Source organism: Aulonocara stuartgranti, assembly GCF_965226115.1.
Source record: "Aulonocara stuartgranti genome assembly, chromosome: 5".
Lineage (NCBI taxonomy): Eukaryota > Metazoa > Chordata > Actinopteri > Cichliformes > Cichlidae > Aulonocara > Aulonocara stuartgranti.
This window is the reverse complement of record NC_138943.1, coordinates 16,662,412-16,683,188: the sequence shown is the minus strand read 5'-3', so window position 1 is coordinate 16,683,188 and position 20,777 is coordinate 16,662,412. Positions and strand designations below refer to the sequence as shown.

Genomic DNA, 20,777 nt, shown 5'->3' with positions numbered 1-20,777 from the left:
GATGCTCTAGTTTGATTTATCACCCCGACTTCAATGTAGGCTGGTTGGATAAGAGCCTCGTTTCTTTGCCCTCGTTGCCCGTCTGTGTCTTGTTCGATTAAAATAGTTCACTCTTAGGTGTGTTTCGTGAGTTGGCCCACTGAACAAATGCCCTCAGGCCCATTCTGCTGTGTGAAAGGTCCCATAGACCTGCTGTTCAGAGGCATTAAATGGCAGCCGGGCAGAGTGGCTGGAGCAACAGTAAACTTTTATCACACTAATAACCCACAGACACAGCTAGCCTAATGGCTTTGCCAGCCATGGCAGGGGTTGCCTGCAGGTCAGGTTGAATTGCAGGACATAAATGGTAGGTTCCAACTGGTAGAACAAATAAAGGAAGAATTAATAAAAGAGGGGGGACGGGCATCCAAGCCTTGCAAAGGGGTTAGAAAGCCGTTACTGGAAGGACAGATAATCACCTTAAATTATTTGCAGTAATAGGACGCTTTTAATTTGACTGCTCTTTTATAGCAACGTGATCGGTGGCCTTTTAACCCTCTTTCCCACCCCACTCGGTTACCTTTCAAGCACTGGATTCACTCTGAGCCCTCAAAGGAGACAAGTCCTGCACGAGTGACAAGTGCGTGAAAAGATCTGCGTTTGCCCAGCGCTCGGTGAAAACATCAGTCCGAGAAGTAGCTGTGCTAGAGAGAGGGTGGGGGGAACATTTGTTAATGGAGTTCGAATCTAAACTTTTCCTCAGATTCCTCTCTGCCTCTGGCTGAGGTGGACGGGTGTTGAGAGTGTTTGTTTTAGGTGAAGTCAGTGCTGGAACAGAATGTTGTGAACCGCAGGCCAGACTGTGGTTCTGCGGTTCAGCTCCGACCTGAATGCAGACGGCTCTGTTTGTTTTGCTTCCCCGTTTCTCAGGGAGAATTTTAGACGCTGCCAAAGTCCTGCGCTCACACCCAAGACACGCAAATAAAAGTCCTTCACAGGGGGAAAAAGAAAAAAAAGTACCTGGGTGTAGTCTCTCCATCTGGACTTCACCACCTCCCCTGGTGGAAGGGTACAGTTCCATACATATCTCATCTTGTAAAAGGGCTCTTTGGGAGATGAGATGGCATTGGATTGCGTCGGTGGCAGGATGTTTGTGTGTTGTCTTCCAAGCCTTTTCATAAATAGCAGTTGTTATGTTACCGAGGTCAACTGGTTTTACTAGACTAGAGAGGCAAGTCCAGAGGCAAGGAGGCCTCCCTACCATCTGGCAGCCATAAAAGAGGGGAGCAGAAGGTTTTTAGTGGAGCTTTATGGGATGGTGGGTTGAGACATTGAGGGGAGGAGAGACATGAGTGGATGGTGGACTCTGGTTGCCCTCGAGCTGCAAAGCTTCCCCTGCAGTCTGAATGACAGGTCAGAAGTTCATTGCCTCTTTCTCATCTCGCATCTGCCTGGTAAGGTGGAGGAGGTGAGGAGTTCGAGGGCAAAGGAGAGGACGTCACCGTGAAGTTGCTATTGCTGCTGTGAATAGAGATGTATTCTGGGCGAGACATCTGCGTTTTGTTTTATGAGCCCGCTGTATTTTTAAAAGTGTTTCAGGAGACTATAGTCAGCTGGCCTGTTAGCTTGTTATGCTACACAGAGGACGAGACTGAAGTCCTACAGATGGTGCAGGATTATGTGGCTGCGTAAACACGGGTGATTCAATGACATGGTGTTGTTTGGGTATGCGTCACTCTCTCAAAGCACCCTGCTCGCCACAGAGTAACGAACAGTAAGTTGTTTTGGACAACTGCAGATCCAGGGTCTCTCTCTCTCTCTCCTTTTGTCCAGAAACGGCTTCACAGTCAGGTGGTGGCTTCATTTTACCTTAAGTGGTAATTACAACATTGTTAAGCCTTGAAAATGGTCGAGCTCAAGGAGAGCAGGATGCTCATGGAGACTTCAGGGATGAAGACACTCCAGAGACTCTCAGTTGTGATTTCTTTTCCAGTTTTTAAGAGCCTGAGCTGGAGCTGTCTGGTCCATCTGAAGCTGGATTCCCAGCCTTATAGGTTTTCCAGAACGGGGTTATCATTGCAGAGGACTGTGCAGCTTTGCTGACTCTGGCACTGATACCTCCCATAGAGACTTCATTTGTTGTTATGCTGCAGCTGAGATGCGTTAACCCTTTAGCCCCTTTAGGATATTTAGCTAATGGAGGGATATGCCACTCTGTTATTACTTACACTAACCTTGTGCAACACTTCCATGTCACAACGTGCACATACGTTTGCGTAATATGAACGCTCTAATTAAAAGACGGAGTAAAAGTCAATTTGCTAATAATATAAATTATGTATACTGACCTCTTTCTCTCACCAGTCTGCCACTGGGGTTTTAGACCCTCTGCTGCTTCATGCAGTCTGTATACAAAGACAAGAAAAGTGCTGACGGCGAAAGAATGAGAGCGTGTTTGGCAGGCACGCCCTTGTAGGTTTCTGTGTCACTCAGCGCTATTAAATTTTTAATCGTTTCCTTGCCGTGGTATAACGCTCAACAAGGCTCTGCTCACACAGTGTTTATGCTCTGTGCAATTCATAAAATAGGGGGAAAAGAAAGTAAAAAGTGGGATTTTTATTTTATTAAGATTTTGAAAAAAAAACTGTTAAGTTAAAATATTGTTTTCTTATTTATTTTCTTACTTATTCCCGACAAAACGCAGAAGTAGAAGCTGAACTAAAGCTGCTTTTAAGGGCTGCACTCACAATGAGATTAATCAATTAGCGGGTCGATAGAAGATGCGCTGCCAACTATTAATCCACATATAAATTCAGGTTATTTTTTTCAAGCACACTTGGACACTTAATAACGTCAATTTAATTATTCAGTTATCCAGACAAAAAGTCAAACTGCTGATGAATCCGTGGCTTGTTGGAGTCGTCTCTGTGCCCTTTGAGGCAGACACCACAGTAGTAGTCATCATAATAATAATAACAATAATAATAGCTGCAATTTATAAAGCTCCACCCTCGGTGGTGTTACTGTCATTCCAAAGTCCTCAGTATGATTTATTGAAGTGTCTCCAAGAATTATCATGACAATGATCTTAAATATTCTCGATGCCAACATCGTTGATTGCACTTGCCAAACTTTAAAGAAAGCATCAAAGGCACCTTCAAAGGCAGGCGCAGTCAAAGAATCCAGCCACAGATTCACGGAGAGCCTCTCAGCATACTTTGGCCTATTTATCAGCTCGCATTTTGCGTCACGCGAGCGTCTCGAGCATTAGGAAAAGGAGTGAAATAAAGCACAGGCTCTTGATTGAGAGGCTGGAAATGAGGGACTCTGCTCTTTCTTTAGTGGTTCCGTCCACTGCAGTGATTCAGGGGATAAAAATGTGGCCTGTGTCTCTTTAAGAGCGCTGGCCTGTCTGCAGAATGCATCAGTCCTGTGGAGCAGACACAGGCCAGCAGGAGGAGGGGGGTAAAGGGAGGAGCGTGGGGCTATGTGGAGGGAGGTATGAGGACAGGAGGGAACAGCCGCAGTCTGGGCTTCCAGCCTCCTGGCTAGACTGCTGAAAGTTATTATTGAGTTCCTGTGTAGGGCCTCCCCTCCCTGTGGCATACTCCTCTGTGTTCACTACAAGGTAAACGGCGAGTATGGGAGAACCAAACAGAAAAGTTGGCAGCCTCACATGCCCCTTTGCAATGACCTTATATGCAACAAATAAAGGATAATTTTGTTTGATTTGGAGTTTTTGCAAGGGTGAAACCTCTGAAAGACTCGCAAGACTTGAGAGAAACCACACATGCGCGTAGCCTCGCAGCTGCCTGAGAGCAGCTGAAACTGTGGCCTAGCTCACGGTTGTCTTGAGTTACAGTTTAGCAGACATGTCCTGTTTTCTTAGGAATGGCCTTAACCAGTCAAGACATGAAGGTTGACGGCTCACCAATAAGAAAGCGGGGGGACTAAATCCTCGTCTGGCGTGCTAAATGATGAGTATGATTCAAGGACAGATGGTGGGAGGACAGCGTCTCCTTCGAGTAACTTTGTCTTTAGAGTAGACGAGGCATAATTTGCTGGAAAACGATGTGGTTGCATAAAGCTTGAGAACAGGACCGACTGCTTTCACAGCGCCGTTTTCGCAGGACTGTTTTCAGTGCTGCAGTACGTCGCGACTCAGAGATTTGCTGTCTGAGGAAAGGCCATGCAGATTACATACTTACATACATCATGCCCTCCGCTGAGGCCTGTGCCTGCCTGCAACACTAATCCCTAGCTTGCCTCCCCTTTAGCGGCTACATTAGGGCCACAGAGCGCCTGCGTCCTTCCAACTCAGCCCACCAAGCGAGAGAGAGAGACAGACTTTTACATAATGCTCTGTTTGGTGCATTTGTTCCGAACCTGCTGCTGCTTTATAGCAGAGCTCCTGCAGGTTAACCCAGCTGCTGCCTTTCCCACTTGCCATGGCTCCAGTCCACAAAAAGGCTGAACCCGTGCAGCACCTGAGGCTCGTCGGGAGCCCGCGAGACTACTTGCCCGCACATATCTTCTGCAGCTTATGTCACATGTTCGCCCTGATTAATCCCAGCATGTGCCTTCATTCATGGTCAGTGCGATCATTTGGCCTCTGCTTTAAAGCTGTCCCAGGCAGGGTTTTGCAGGAAAGCTGGGCGAGGGGGGAAAACCCTGGCGCTGAAATGGGTATTTTGTGGAGTTCTGTTTGTTGAGTCAGAGCTTATGGGCTCTACTGTTATGTGGTTGCCATGGAGAAAAACACAGGCTCTTGTGCAATAAAATCATCCAGGAAAAGACATTTCCAAGAATTTTTTAGAGTGAAGAAACAGACGGCAAATCACAGAATTCATGAGGTGCTGCGGTCCACCACCCAGCCCCTTCAGTCCTCCATTTTAGAGCGCTCATATTCATTTTATGGAAGCGGCTCGGCTCGAGCCCTCTCACCTAATTATTTCTGTAAGCAGATATGTTTTCCTATGAATGGAGGAGGGACACAAAACCAGTGTTTAAGGATGGAATGTGTGATCTTAGGAACGGATGTTGTGGGTGTTTTATCCCCTATTTCCCTTACAGACAATTCCTCTAACAAGTGGAAACAAGTGAAATGCTATTTGATCTCTGTCAAATATTACTGTATACACACACTCACTGTGAGGTCGTCGTACATTTGAGCCAGATTGTTAGTCTGCCAGCGAGAGGAGAACATTTTCAGACGCCGTAACTCGTAACGTTGTTTTGAAAATAGGTTGACAGTTAATTAGTTGAACAAGTAGAAAACTTAGCGGCTTTCTTGTTTTGGGCGTTTTTTTTTTTTCCCCCATCTGGAGTCGTTCTCTTCAGTTACGTCAGTGCTCCTTATTGCTCGTTAATGTGAGTTCTTTTATTATTATTTTTTTCCCTCACCATTTCCCGTCTATTTAAATGGGCCCATTAGCACATTTCAAATCGTGCAGCTTTCTGGTTGCGTTTCTTTTGCATCTGGGAAAATGCCTACTATGCAGCGCTGCAGTCACAAATGATACAATGTTACAGGCTTGGAGGCTAAATTTCAAGTTCAAAGATAATTAAAAAGAATGCCTTTAAAATTCCCATCAGGTGTCTTTTTAATAGTGTTTCACTGTTTAAATAGAAACGCCATTGGTGGAACAAAGATTAGCTCCTCTAAGCTGGTGACCAGGAAGGCTGCATTTCAGCTAAATGACCTAGAATGGTATCTATAAATTTCAGCAGGATTTATTACTTTGCTTCAACCAATTAGCTCCTGAGCATTTTCTCAGGATGTATACTGTGTTGGTGAAATTACATCTCATGGGACCCTGGGTGAGCAGTGACCCTAACTTCACCTCGCCCTCTCACAACTTTTATGGCCTCCTCCCCCAAATCCCCTTCTGCCCCCCCGCCCCACCCCCCTTCCATCCCCTCACACCTCTTAACCTCTGGTATTCATCCCATTTTCATCTTTCCAAATAAACCTGCCACCTGCCCTCCTCTCCGCTGCCTGATCAGGGGGGCATGTGGTCATGTGGCTCGTATTACCGTGAAGGCACGGCACCGCAAGCCGCTCCTCAGCTGGTCAGGGAGCTGCTTTAAAATTTTGAAAAATGACCATCCCCTCAGTGACTCATTGGTTACACTGGGTTTTTATCATCAGCTTGTACTTTAAATTGGCTGCGGGTAACTGTGCCGTAAGTTAGTCTTTCTCAGATATTCAGTGATTTCCACAGCGAAGAGCCTGGTGAACAGTCTGAATGAAGATGAATGTATGACCGCTGCAATTATAACCCAGGCTTTGAGTCAGATCTGTGATAGCCACCAAACTCGGGAGACCCTCAAAAGTCTTCTTAAAGATTAAATTGAACTCTTAATGATTAATTAAATATCTTCTTAAGCTAAGGTAAGTTTCCTGAGCAGTTGGGCATTTCAGTGAGGAAAGGTGTTATGTTTTGTTGACTAGATAAGACGGTCAATGGGAACAAAGTGCAATACAGTTGATTGGATTTCATTAAGTATATTAATAATATCATGACTGCTGGGAACAATGGAAATGTACAATTCTGGCTAAAAATTGCATTATAGAATGTAAGGATGGCAATCCAATGTTGGTTTATGAAGAACTGCAAGAGAACATCCAAGGAAGTTGTGATATTATTTTGTGAAATAAATAACTGGCAACCCAAGTCAGTAATGAAAACGGTGGGAAGATACCAAAGTATAATGAGAATAGCCGATTGATTAACGGGTATGGCTGTAGTTGGAAAGGGTACTGATGGTAGTAAGAGAAACGATGTGTGCCTTTAGGCCAGAATAGCAGAGGAGAGCATGCTCGCTGGATGCTGAAACAGAATAAACCGAAGAATAAATAATTGAAATATCTCGCATAATAAATAGCAAGTGAGGCGAAGCAGCCTGAATCGGTATGGAAACCACGTGCTTGGATTTGAAATTGGATGTTGCAAAACATGAGACTAATCTGGATGAAAGTACAAGCACATGGCACCAACCCAGATCTTTACAGATGTTATCTCCTTTCAAAATCGGACTGGAAGAGAATAAAATATACTGACAAGAATGAACCGCTGCAAACCTGGCAACCCATTGAATTTAATACCTGTATGAGGACTTCAAGATTTACTATGTATGCTTTTTTTCATAATTGATATTTACAGCCCTGTTGTAGTTTAATAAAATGTAGAAATGGTGACTATAAATCCCATTTGACTCTTGTGTATGTAAAATTCGGACGTAATTTTCATTTTTTCAATTTACATCCATATGTAAGCAGCGGTCCTTCAATTTGGAGGCCTGGCTCTTCCTCAACGATGCCGGGCTCCCAGGCCGCCTCCTGTGCAAACCTCACAGTCTCTGCCCTGTGAGGGAGGTGCAGTGGAGTCTTCTAGTACCAGGTACTGGGAGTGATATAATGGTCTGTGTATTTGGAGCTGTTTGTGTTTGGGTTACCGAGAGCCGAGAGGTTATCCGGTGACATGTTAATCGTCAATCTGCCTTCTTTGCTGTGGCATTAGTATTAATCTGCAGGATTAAAACTCAGCCAGTCAGACACTGGACTCACAGCCTTTACTGTAGAGCTTCGCTAACATTGAGAGAGCTGTGCACACATCCCTGGGTACAGGCTGGGATGTGCTTATCGGCATTTACAGTTGGAAGACATCAGTCCTCTGATTAGATGATGTTTGTTAACACATCGTGTTTTGGAAGTAACAGAGTCCGTTTTTATCAGAGATTTTCACCCGTGTCTTTCATCGCTCAACAGTCACAAATCAACAGATTTTCCACTGACTCCTACCCCCACCCCCCTTTTTTTTTATTCCCACATAGTGTAAATAACTATTTTCTTCATTCAGTCTGAAAGTATTTTCATAAAGACTTAATTTAACAACTGTAAGCATATAAGGGTCAGTTTATCCAGCATGGTAGGTACTTTCCAGCCAGCATAAACCATTTTGCCTTTCTTGTTTTTGACAAGAAAATGAGCACATTGAGACCCTGATGACTGAAAGATGCTCACGGCCTAACAGAGAGTCCATAATATGCAGCTGAACTGCATGCGATGTACCTCTTTTATGGAGTAAAAGATATGGTATTCTGACCTCTGCTGCTCCGAGCAATTTTTAAATTGCTGGAAAGCCTCCATAAATGAAGCCTACTGATACACCTACAGATATATTTTTTTAGCTGCTCTATCACAAAATTAATGTCAGCACCATTGTCTTGAGCACCATGTTTTTTAATTCTAGATTTTTTTTTTTTTTTTTTTTACATTTATAGAATGGAAATTATTGCAGTTTTTTTTATTACATATTTCAAATTATTTCCAACAATTCCAGCTTTTGGGTTTAGAAATCACCTCCTTGTTCTTTTAAGACAGCAAATCTGCTGTCGCTGATGTTCAACATCAGGGCTGCTCAGCTAACGCCAGATTGAGCGTGTTGTCTGTAAGTAAGAGGTGTAAATGTGGGTGATATTTGCAGGTCTTTTAACTTTAAGAATATCACTAATCATCTTAAATGAATCGTATTTGTGCTTCAAACTGTGACGTAAAATCGAGGTTATAGATCACTTAAAAACACACAAGTGCACCACCGCCGGAGAATCAGATGAGGGTCAGTGTAATGCCAAGGGATTAAGCTTGCATGGCAATGTCGTTGCTGGCACTGCCGTACAACACAGATCAAGTTCTGTGAAGGCATGCACACGCGTCTGAAACTCGGGATACGGCCACGCTAACGCAGTGATTTTCTCTGCAACGCTGGTGCATTAAATGAAGTAATTAGGAAATATATTGATCCGTTTGTGGCGTTAGAATAACAGAGAAAGGGCTAGAATTTCTCCTTTTTAGGTGTTGGAAGTACTTTGGAGCACATGGCTGTCTGGTAACCATTTTGGTTGGCCGGACAAAAGCTTTCTCACAGCTTTCCCTTCAATTCCAGAGCACTTAGACAATCGAAATCTGGGGTGATGCTTATAAAACTGCCTGGTTGCAGCTCTTTTTTTTTTTTAAATGACAAAGTATTTTCTTTAAGTACCATTCAAGTCCACCCATATGTAGTGAGTATTGCCCATAGACCCCTTTTTATTTCTATGTGTGATGCTCTCAAAAGTTGTGTGAATATATTTGATGTTGATTTGACGCATTCTGGTTATCAAATTATTTTCCGTTTACATAGAGTGAGTCATAGCTCCTTCTCCCTCCCTCTGTCTTTCTCGTTAACCTTCATCCCCTCAGGCCTTCTGGTCCGGCCTGTTCTTACATTATTATAAGTGTGCTAAATGTTATAGAAACATAAAGGCTTTGTGTCTGTGCATTCGTGTGGTATGTCCCAGTGAGATCGTGGCACAGAGCGAGTGTTTCTTTGCCCGCACCGGTTAGTAGATACTGCCTCGCGTCTTGCTTCAGATCTGGTCTGATTTCTAACTCTCTTATTCCAAGAGTACAGCAGGGGGGCTCAGACAACTATCTGCTGAATTTGGCACTATGTGTGTCTAGAAATACACCAGTCACAGAGCACGTTTCATTTCCTAAGATAACTTTGACTCACAACCATACCGAACATGCTCACCCTAATAAAATATAATCTGCAGCACTATCTGCTTCACGTCTTTTAGTGTCGGGTTTCCATATCTGTTGAAATAACTTATGAGTGCTTCCTAGTGTGAGGTCATCCTCTGAGGGAGAGAGTGATTTGGGCACCGCTGTCAACACCGCTGTAAGAAAGGCCGGCGGGCATGTCCCCGTTGTTATGGTTGCCATGTTTGGACCTGACTAGGAATTCACATTCAGTAGTACAGTAATCTTTCTTTGTGTTTGCTCTCACCGCCGAGATTATCTTTTCATGCGCACACAAGCAGTTCGCTTTATTCAGGAACAAGTTTTTTCATGATGAGGATCGTAAAAATGAAACTTGTCATCAAAAGATTAGAGAGTTTATTGTGCCCTAATATTTTTTCATCCGCATTTGCATGTGATGTATGATGGCATTGAAAGAGGCGAATTAAACCCAACAGAATACAAGTGCAATCTTTACTATAAAAATCTCTGTCCATGCCAAACTCTTAAAACTCTTAAAAGTGATGTAGGACTTTTTCTATCAACCCCCTCCATGAGTAGGACACAATACCTATCAAAGGAAGCAAAAGCGCCATCCTTTTACTGCTTTTGGTTGTGCAATTGAGGCTTGAGATTTTCCACCCTGTGGTTGACAGAACCACCTCCTGACAGAACTGCAGTAACCAGCTCTTTTCTGCATTTTAACCCTTTATTTGACAGCAGTGGACAGTGACTGCAAAAGACTAGAAAGATAATGACAGGGACCCTAACTGCTTGGCTATTCAAATGACCCCATAGGGAACCACGAAATGCTGAAAATATTATTAAAGTGTTATTATTCTACAGCCATGGCATTGTGAAGTACGTGCAGAAATGTCAAAGCAATAGACGTGTATTTGCACTGTCAAAACACGAAAAGATGACATTTGCATGTAAGGATACAAGCAACAATGTCATTAAACAGCAGGTCTGGATTTGCCCATTGTAGCATTGCTTATATGCAAAATTGTTTTCACTTTTTTTTTTCTCTTGTGGGCACATAAAATCAAATTTGCACTTATTGCAACTTCAAAGTCAAGCATTTTGCCACCGAACTGTAATCAGTACAACATCCTGTTCTATTTTCAGCAAAGTAAAACTTAAAGACTGGGTCTTAAAATATTGTTACGTTGTCAGGATTAATAAGTGAATGATATTATTGCACTGTTTTGCTCCTCTGCCATTAAGCTATATGTGTCAGGCTGTGTGCATCTGATGAGATTTTCCACCTTTAGGAACACCAGCTTGTCCTGCATCTTCCTCAGACCTCATCAAGTCTCAATCCCAAAGACAATTAGGACAATCCAATAAGCTCCGCTGTAATGCCGTCCTTATGCCTGGCCCTGCGGCTGTCTCTGTGTGGCTACGCTGCCATGGCTCAGTTCAGCCACGTAAACAAAATATTCTCAAGCAGAGACACAGTAAATTGATAAATTAAGCTAAGCTTTAGAGAGGGGAAATGAGAGCTACCCCGGTATCTGTGTGGAATATGGGATGAAGTTTCAGGGATATTCTGGGCAGACACCAATAATACTTCCCCAGCTGTTACAGTGACCACAGGGCTTTATATAAATCAAGGGACTGTCGTACAATTTATGCAGTGAGAGCCGAATAGAGCGTTTAAGGCATCCCTGTGACCGTCCACACCAAACCATAGGGATCAGATTACCAAAACTAGTATTCCTTCACTTCCAACTAAGGCTATTACCCATGTGAGCCATGCCAGTTGGTGTGCCCTTGAGTGAGACAGCGCCCCAGTAAGCACATGTCGATCTGGGGATTACATTCAGGGGTTTAGGAGGGGAAAGGAGGCCGTAATCTGAAACTGTTGTGTCTTGTTGCTGTGCACTTTTCTTAATGCCATGCTATCATGCAGCATACGTTGGTGTTGTATGACTGGGGCCCTGCAGGAAGTTCAGCTATTTTGGTCTTACCATATGAGTGTTGCCTCATGTTTTGTTTCTTGATAATTTCATTGCAGTGTTTTTTTAGTAGCACAACAGATGCTAGGGGTTTCAGTTTTACCCTTTCAGCAGATCCAACAGGCTTATTAGCTCTTAGCGTTTTGTTTTGTTGCTCAGAGATTAGATTATTCATGCCATTTTTATTCTTTTTTTATCTAGCCACTCTGCTTACCAGCACCCAAACACTCACTTAATCACATGATATAGATATATAAATTGTTTATCGTAATTTTGTTGTATAGAGCCAGGCTAGCAGTTTTATAATCTTCACAGTCTTTATGCTAAGCTAAGCTAAGCTACCTAGAAACTGGCTCTAACGCTAACATATTTCACTGACAGATAAATAAGAGAAAGAGGTGATAATCTTCTCGTCGTGCATCATTCCTAAAGCTATAGATAACAATAATAACTCTGTTCTCACCTAATCTTTTTTTATAGACAGAGAAACATGCACAGAAACAGGTTTTAAAAATGGCATGAGCACTTGCACTTGGACCCTTGCCACTTGCATATTATAATTTCGGTTTAACCTCCACATCTCCGGCTTACATGATCTCGCTAAAACCCTGTGCCTGTTCAACCTGCCTGATTGGTTGTGTCTGCGTTTTTGCTAACGTTAGAAATGAGAAAGTTAGAATAATGGGGATAGGTTCATTGATTAATTCAAATTGCCCATAGGTGTGAATGCGGGAGTGAATGTGAGAGCGAATGGTTGTCTGTCTCTGTGTGTACGCCCTGCGACAGACTGGCGACCTGTCCAGGGTGTACCCCGCCTCTTGCCCTATGACAGCTAGGATAGGCTCCAGCGCCCCCCGCGACCCTGAAAAGGATAAGCGGAAGCGAATGGATGGATGGATAGAATAATGGCAACAACCAGAAATAGTTTCAAACTTCAAGAGTTAGGGTCATACATTTTTACACACACTCCAATCAGCTACCTCTTCCCTCTTCATCCACCCACTTTCCTGCCTGCTACGCATCCATTCATGCTTTCATTGATCCTCTCACATCCCCCTCCATTCTCACTTCCTCCTCTGGCGTCTCTCACTAATGGCAGATGAAGCGTGCGTCGAGAAAATAGCCCTTCACAGGGGCTCTGTGGACGCTGGTATGCTGCTATGGAGAAACTAAGGGATTAAACTTTAATCTCCATCATCTGCAGTATGATGCTTGCTGACGTCGACTGACCAAGTTAACCATGTTAAGATTAGGCTTTTCCCCCTCGTGCTGAACGCCGGTCCCATATCACCAGTCACTGAACAAATATTGTTGATTACATCCATGTTCAAGTGAAAAAAACGGCTCAGTCAAAATCACGTTCCAGTTGGCGTGATGACGAGAAATCGTGATTCACGCAGGTCGAGCGCTGCGCTCTTTGAACAGATATCGATATGCTTGTGTTGTGTGTGTTTGCCACACCGGGATAAGATTGTGGGGTGGAAAAAAACCTGGAGCTTATCCTTGTATTGCCACGCCATTATGTAGCACTAATTAAAAAATAAAACATGCCTGCTCTTGCCCTTCTGCTATTAGACCCTGTTTAGCCTACAGGTTTGCTTTGAACCGCTCCCTCATTACAGCGCCTCAAAGAAATATCATACAATAGTGAGTTGAAAAGCGCAATACTTGAATGGAGTCTGAAAGGGGAGGCTGTACTTGGCCTTCAAGTATACATTCCTTCAGCTCAGTGCTTCCTCTGTGGTCCCCCCTCTTCTGGCTCACCTCCCCCCTCCCACTCAATTCTCAGTTCCCACAGGGGACGCAGCCAAAGCAAACTCCTCAGAGGAAGTCTCCCTCTCCTTCCAGTGTGAGAGAAATGGGGATGGATGTCCTATCTGGGCCTGCGAGGCAATAGGATGTATAAGGGGGGGGGGGTGTTTTGACTCCATGACCATGCTATGTCTATGATGTGGTGATGAGTAAAGCCCGTGTGGCTGCTCTCCTGTGAGGTCAGTGTCATATTTAGCCAGTAGGTCCCTTGTGGTGTCTGGGAGTGTCTGTTTTCTGGCTCTATTATGTCTAGTGCTCGTAGCCTTCCTGGAGCTGCAAACCTCAGGGTAGAAATAGTACCAGACAGGCAGACATCCTTTGTCAGGAAAACAACAGTCACGGCAGTAATTACAGAGTCTTATTACACCAGGGCAGCAGTTCTTAGAACACCACCAGCCTTGAGTCAGGCAGGTGAGGGGTCAAGTCACCACTGCTAAACACAGTCAGGAGGTTAATCTAGGTTAAAAGAACTACCTTACAGTAGCAAATCCAACCAGCGGGCTTGTAAATGGGTGTGTGTGTGTGTGTGTGTGTGTGTACCGTGGTGACTGGTTAGACGGGTAGAGACATTTGTAAGGCAGGCAGACTGGAGGGGAGTGTCCAGACAAACATGTCATGTACACTTCATAAAGCTTACAAATGTAGGCTCAAATCAAACCGGGAAGGTCTAGAAAATGTCAAAGAGTCAAAGATTCCAGCCATAATTTCCATCAAAGGCTTAAACAACCTAAATGATTTACTAGAACAATTGAAAACTACTCACTTGTGACGGTAAGCAGTTTCCTAATAGGTGAAACTGTAAATTAACCCAATTCAAACGTGGTATCTATAGTTCAGGTATGCAGTGCCAGACCTGACTTAACACCTCCACCCCTAACCGCACTTTATCACACACACTCACTCCATACCCTCCCACATGCACATATGCGTGTCTACACCCGCAGCCACCCACTTCCCCACATGTCCCAACACCCACTCATAGCAGTGTGAGCGCACACACGCTCGCTCACGCAGAGTCTGGCTTCGTGCTGCAAATCTGTGAGACGTGATTCATTACCGGCTGGGCTTCCTACTAAATGAAGTTTATTGTTAATATCCATCTCCAGGTGATCACAGCAATTGGCGATTAAAGGTTGCACAACTACACCAAAGGGAGTGTTTTCTCATTGAGGATTTTGAAGGTAAACAGAGTAATCGTTTGTCTCGAATCGCACGCGCAGACAAGGAGATGGGAGTGTTTGCCATTCCTGGAGGCAGGATGTCATAGTAGTGAGTAAGAGAACGACCCGGCAGGTCTGTGCTGGCCTCTGTGCCTGCCTAGGTAAACATATCCTCTGTCTGACAAGTGCAGACCTGGTTGAGGATGTTCGCTATCACAGCACATGGATCTGCAACTTGCCACACACACGCATACGACATAGATAAAGGGGGGAAAAAGCTTGTGAGATTCAGTGTTTTGTGGCACTTAACAAGGCAGATGCTTCTTCCCTCCTCAGGTTTTCAGCTCGCCCTCAAACAGCACATGACTCGGCAGCTCTGTGTTAAAGTGCAGCCGTTTTAGAACACTTCTACTCGATCGCCTGTCAGATCTGAGTGCAATTACTTTAATTTGTCTTCCTCTCTGTCTGCCTCTGTCTCTGGATTGCAATATTTCTGTGGTTCGAGGAGTCGATCTTCTCCACCTGACGGCGCCTCTCCTGCCTGGCAGGGAGCAATGTAGCCTTACTGGCTGCCAGCCAGACCAGCTTGAGTGTCTGCTAAGCTCAAAGCCCTGCTCTCACACACACACGCACACACACAAACATGCAGACATGCCAGGCTCTGTTGCTGAACGCTTGCACAGATGCATCGTCTATCCTCCTCGCCTCTCTGAGACTTCTCTGCAATATTTTCTCATTCTGTGACCTTCTGCTCTTTTACTGTAAAACATCTCTACATGTGCTGACAAATTGACGAGTTGCTCATGAATAATGCCATTTACAGTCACACTGTAGCATTTTTAGAAGTTGTGTGGTTTTTCTCAGCTGTCTATGATGTGCCGTATCTCTGCCTGGATCGTGATGATTAATCGTTTACTCCCCTTTTCTCCCTTGTCAGTCTCCCAGCCCCATCCGAGCCAAGAGGTCCAAATTCGACAAATTGCAGTCAGCTGACAAAGACAGGAAACCCGATTGGCTCCAGTCACTGTCAAAGTCTGCACACAAGGTTTGTACACTATATGTCTGCGTAACTTATGTGTAATTTAAAAGATTAAAGATCTAAGGACTTTAAAGCATGGCCTCTCTTCATCTGGCTTCTTTGAATAAAGAGGGGCCTTTGAATGAATGTTCTAGCAGCAGTTTTCTGAGTTTATCCAAGCTTGTTGTGTTGTTGTGTTGCTTCAGGATCTGAAACAGGTCCAACTAAAACAGAGGCCCTCTGCTTTCCGCCCCTGGTCTCCTAAGCCAGCAGAAAAAGAGAAACCGGCCAAGAATGAGGTGGAGAGGTGAGCCTTCCAAACAAAAGATGTCACAGTTTTGGTTTTAAGTACAGCTTAAAACTGTTTACAGTTCCTCTTTAATCAAGCCCCTTTTTTTTAGCATTTAAATGCTTTAAGTCTGGCTGTGTTTATTATCCTCACAGGTCGTGCTCGAGGAATCAGGAGACACACAATTTGGCATTTGCCCACCTGGCCCCTGCGGTCCATCCCAAGGACAGCAACACTCCTGACAGGGGGACAGCTGCCATTTCCGTGCAGGAGCTGCATAATGGTGACGCACAGCCTACAACAAAGCCGGCCCACTCCAGCAACACCAACCGAGCCGAAGACATGGACACAGATGGAGAGATTGATGTGGATGACTGTGATGATGGTGAGTACCACCCACCATCTTTTCTGGTTTTTTTGAAGTGTAATCACAAAAATAAACTGTAGTTGAGCTTTAGAAAAAGCGTATATAGGGCACAGACTCTTCGATTCCAACTTTTATTGCACAGTAAAGGAGCAGGCTTGTTCATGGTGATTCCTGTGCAGCTGCGCCACCTGGTGTCAAGGGGGGAAAGTACAAGAGGAATAATGGCTTTCTATTTATGTAGCAAAAAATGCAAATATTTGTAGCAAATAATTAAAGATGCAAAGCAAGAAGAACAAGTGAACATCAATGATCTTCTGCTTTTTGTAACGCTTGTCTTCTCTGTTAGTGGTTATTTGCAGCATCTCAATTTTATGTTGAGTCTTTGAGAATCACAACACTAATATTGTTGGGGTTTCATCACAATCTTAATAATAAAAAACCTCTCTCTGTCCTCAGGTCCAGTGCAGTCTTCCTCCCTGGCTTCACCTCCGTCTGCCTGCACCAGTGTGTCTCAGACTCTGACTCCTCAGAGCATGGCTCGGGCTCAGGAGAGGCCTTCCTGGCTGCCAGGGACTGTTTGCCCAGAGATGGACACCATGAGACAGATGCTGTATGCTGGTCTTGACACCAAGGAGGCGCGGGAAAAACTCCTGCAGGAGATTGTCAGGATGAGAGTGAAGCAGGAGGAGAAGCTGGCAGCTGCTCTTCAAGCTAAACGCAGCCTTCAGCAGGTAACCCGTGAGACCAATCTCACCAAAACTAAATAATATTAAAGCTTCACTGGATTTCATTTTCACAACTCTGATGATTCGAATGTTTTTGCAGGAGCTGGAGTTTGTGAGAGTGGCTAAGAAGGGGCGTCTTCGCGAGGCCATCGAGGCCAAGCGCAACCTGCGAAAGGAGATCGAACGCCTTCGCGTGGACTGGGAGAGGAAGATGAGGGATGCGGAGGAGTCTTGTGGGCGGCTGAAGAGAGAGCTGGAGAGAGAGAGACAGCAGCGAGTTTGCGATAAAGGCTGCGAAGCCGAACGCCTCCGGGTCAAATACTCTACTCAGGTGAGATGCCCCCAAGATGACCAAAGCCAGCGAGAGCACTAGAAAATATTGTGCACTCGGTTGTGGTTATTGATCCCATTCCTTGGCTGCCGTTCATTTAATCTTGCTGCTTCCTGTGTTGCGCAGATTGAAGAGCTTCATGTGCAGCTGCAACAGGCAGAAGCCGATCGTGAGCAGCTGAGACGGGAGCTGCAGCAGGAGAGAGAAGCTCGACAGAGCCTGGAAAGCGTCGTCAAAGACCTGCAAACCCAGCTGGCCCTGCAGGCCGGCGGCATCCTTCCTGGAGAATGCAAGGACACGAGCACAGAGGCGCACAGACAGACCGCACAACCCACCAACGGATCCTAAAGTTGCACATTTAAAACGAGACAGAAAGATTCAGTAAAAGGAGCATGTTTAAGGGGGAAAAGAAACGAAGAGTGTTTTTGGTATGGGGGAAAAAATTAGTCATATACATTATGATACAGTATACGTCATTATTATTATGACATTATGAATTTTATCAAATGAACTGGAAAGCAGCACGATGTCCGAGCATGTAATAGAGCGTGAAACTGCGAGAGACTTTCTTCAGCGATGGAAAACCACATCTTTCCGGTGACGTCAGAGCCTGCGGTCAGACACCCGACGCCGTGCAAGGATTTCATTTCAGTATAAGCTATTCTAAGATGTGCAAATATAGCTACATAACACTACTTGAATATGAAGGGAAGAAACACGTTGCGCCTGGTGAGCAGTTGATGAAACTCTTGTTGCCACAATATACTGGTACACACAAAGGTGTCATTGCAGACCACTGGAAACAAGAGACACGAGTTTACCACTATTTACTTTTAATATCCGCTTGCTTTTTATAACTGTGTAGAGGATGTCCTTTTTAAGAAATTCCTGCTTACGCAGCACTGTTATTCCACAAGCAACAAAAAAAAAGGGGGAAAAAAAAGAAAAACATTCATATATAAACATGTACGCATGTAAACCAGCTTATCTACCTTTTGTATTTTATAAGCCTGAAGTATTGGAGGTTCTGTGGGCTGCCTTCAGGTCCACCACTGTTTTATTCTTAGATATTTTATGGAAGTATTACGTTTTTCGTTGTTTTGTTTTTTTGTTGTTGCTGTTATCCAGTAATGTTTTTGGCTAAATAAACAATAAGTTAGATGAAACTTGCCCACATTAGTCTAGTTAAATCTATAAACACTCCTAAAAGAGAGGAAGAAAAAAATACTCTCAGTAGTTTCTGTTTATGCTAAAATGCGGTACTTCTGATTTTCTATGGAGTATTATAAAATAATTTATATTTTAGCGATAATTTGCTGCCTATCAATAACACACATTCATTTTTCGTCACTGGCTTTAGGGCTCTTAAATCAACAGTTGCTGTTTATATGAACAACATTTCTACATATATACAGAAGTAAGGAGATATATTTTTTTACTTTAAGAAAAAGGAATTGCACTTTTTAAAGAAAGAACCTTGCATTGTGCATCGTATTCCCTGTTACATTTTTCAAATAACAAGTTAAACATGGACTTTAAATTTAAATACTTTCCCTCAGTATCCCCTGATGTAAATACAATTATAATGTAAATAAGATATCGGTATGGTATGGTATGGTATGTTTGCTTGCTCCAGACTTAAATTGATTGATTATGAATATTATTTTTTGCTCTTACTTGAAACCAAAAATAGACTATATTTGGATTTGTAAACTGCAGTTTCTTTGTTGCTGATCCCTGAGCATCATTGCAATCACGGGGCATTCACCAGAACAGACGGACTCTTTTTATTTTAAACCACTCTTTTTGTTTTGTGAACTTCTGTAGTTTTGTGGGTTTGACCCATGGACAGAATATTACCATTTCTCTGTTGATTGTTGATCTTTTTTCTAAAAAGCGCTTTGCTATTTGATGATATATATATATATATATATATATATATATATATATATATATATATATTACATTACATTACAGACCAAAAAACTGAAAAATGGATTTTAATTCTTTGCACCTCCGGCTCCATCATCAGGTAGAGTAGAAATGACACCTTCTCCTGGTTTAAACTTTAGGTGGTTTCATATGTTTTAGAGAAGAAAACACTTTTATGTCTTATTATAATGATACCCTTGCTCAGTATTTGTTGGGTACAGTGTAATAGCACTATCCATTTTGTTAGCTGATATTGTTGTAGTTTTGGTTTGGAACTGGGGTTTCATTCGCCTCTTGTTTCAGTGTTTCCTTTTTCCTTCGGATGACTTGTATAATACCCATTAAAATCTAAATCATTCCTTCTTCTGAGAACTTTGTTTTTTCTCACCGTTAAAGATTCGTGTGTTGTTGTGTGTGGTTTTACTTTTAGCCACTTTGGGAACCTTTGTCCGTCCGTCTGCAGCATCCACATATTTGTTCCAGACTGAAAATAAATTTATAGAGATTATTGCGTTTCCCAGAGGATGAAGATAATGACTAGAAGCCATTAGTCTTGCTCTGCTCTGTGGAAGGTTTTTTTTTTTTTTTTTTTTTTTGTTCCAGCAAATAGCAGCAAAACTGAAGTAATTCCCATCAGCCTCACACATAAAAGTTATGTGCATGTAAGAGTTTTATGGTAAAAATCTAACATTTAAAATATTAAAGTAAAGTGCTCGCTGTTCATTCAGTACACCTGTTCAGCTCTTCATTAATACCAATATCTAATCAGCTAATCAACCTAATGCATTTCAGCATGTAGATGTGGTCAATTTGACCTGCTGATGTTAAAATGAAGCATCGGGATGGGGAAGAAAGGCGATTTAACTGATTTCAAACATGGCCAGACATGCTGGTCTAAGTATTTCAGAAGCTGACGAGCTACTAGGATTTTCCATCCTTAACCATCTCTAGGGTTTACAGAGAATGGAAAAAGAAACAATATCCAGGGAGCAGCAGTTCTCTGGGAGAAAATGCTTTGTTGATGCCTGAGGTTAGAGGGGAATGGCCGACTGTTTCTAAGTGCTCTTGTTACAAGCAAGGTATGAAAGAGAGCATCTCTGAATGCACAGCACGTTGAAACGTGAAGCAGATGTGCTACATCAGCAGAAGGCCACACTGGTTGCTATTCCTGTCAGCTAAAAATGGGATACTGAGGCTATAACTTAAACATCCTCAGAGTGGAAAAATGTCGCCTGGTCTGATGAGTCCTGATTTCTGCTTCAACACTTAAATGGTGGCGTCCAAATTTGGCTGAAACAACATGAAAACATTGATCCATTTTACCTTGTATTTAAAGGTACATGCTGCTGGGAGTGGTGTAATTGAGTAGTGTTTTCTGTGTATTATTGTAGCGCTGTTGTTGTGTATATAAATAAAACTGAATTGTTTGTTTCATTATAACAAATGATGATCACATAAATCACTTTATGACCACAGTGCACTCATCCCCTGATGGCTGCTTCCAGCAGGATAACGCACTGTGTCAAAAACTCAGATCTTGTTAAACTGATTTCTTGATCATAACAGTGAGTTCAACGTACTCAAATGTCCTCCACAATCACCAGAACCTAATCTAATAGAGCCCCTTTGGGATGTGGT

General features: G+C 43.3%; 1 protein-coding gene across 1 annotated transcript in view; it reads left to right on the top strand.

Annotated features, from left to right (window-relative positions):
- skib (v-ski avian sarcoma viral oncogene homolog b) overlaps positions 1-19,497 on the top strand; it is a 30,618-nt gene extending 11,121 nt beyond the window's left edge. The window contains exons 2-7 of the mRNA XM_082533963.1: positions 15,415-15,522; positions 15,702-15,802; positions 15,940-16,169; positions 16,608-16,882; positions 16,977-17,207; positions 17,334-19,497. Of these exons, the coding sequence (XP_082390089.1) occupies positions 15,415-15,522; positions 15,702-15,802; positions 15,940-16,169; positions 16,608-16,882; positions 16,977-17,207; positions 17,334-17,555 (1,167 nt within the window). The 3' untranslated portion in view covers positions 17,556-19,497. The remainder of the gene's footprint in view (positions 1-15,414; positions 15,523-15,701; positions 15,803-15,939; positions 16,170-16,607; positions 16,883-16,976; positions 17,208-17,333) is intronic.
- Positions 19,498-20,777: the final 1,280 nt, after the last annotated feature.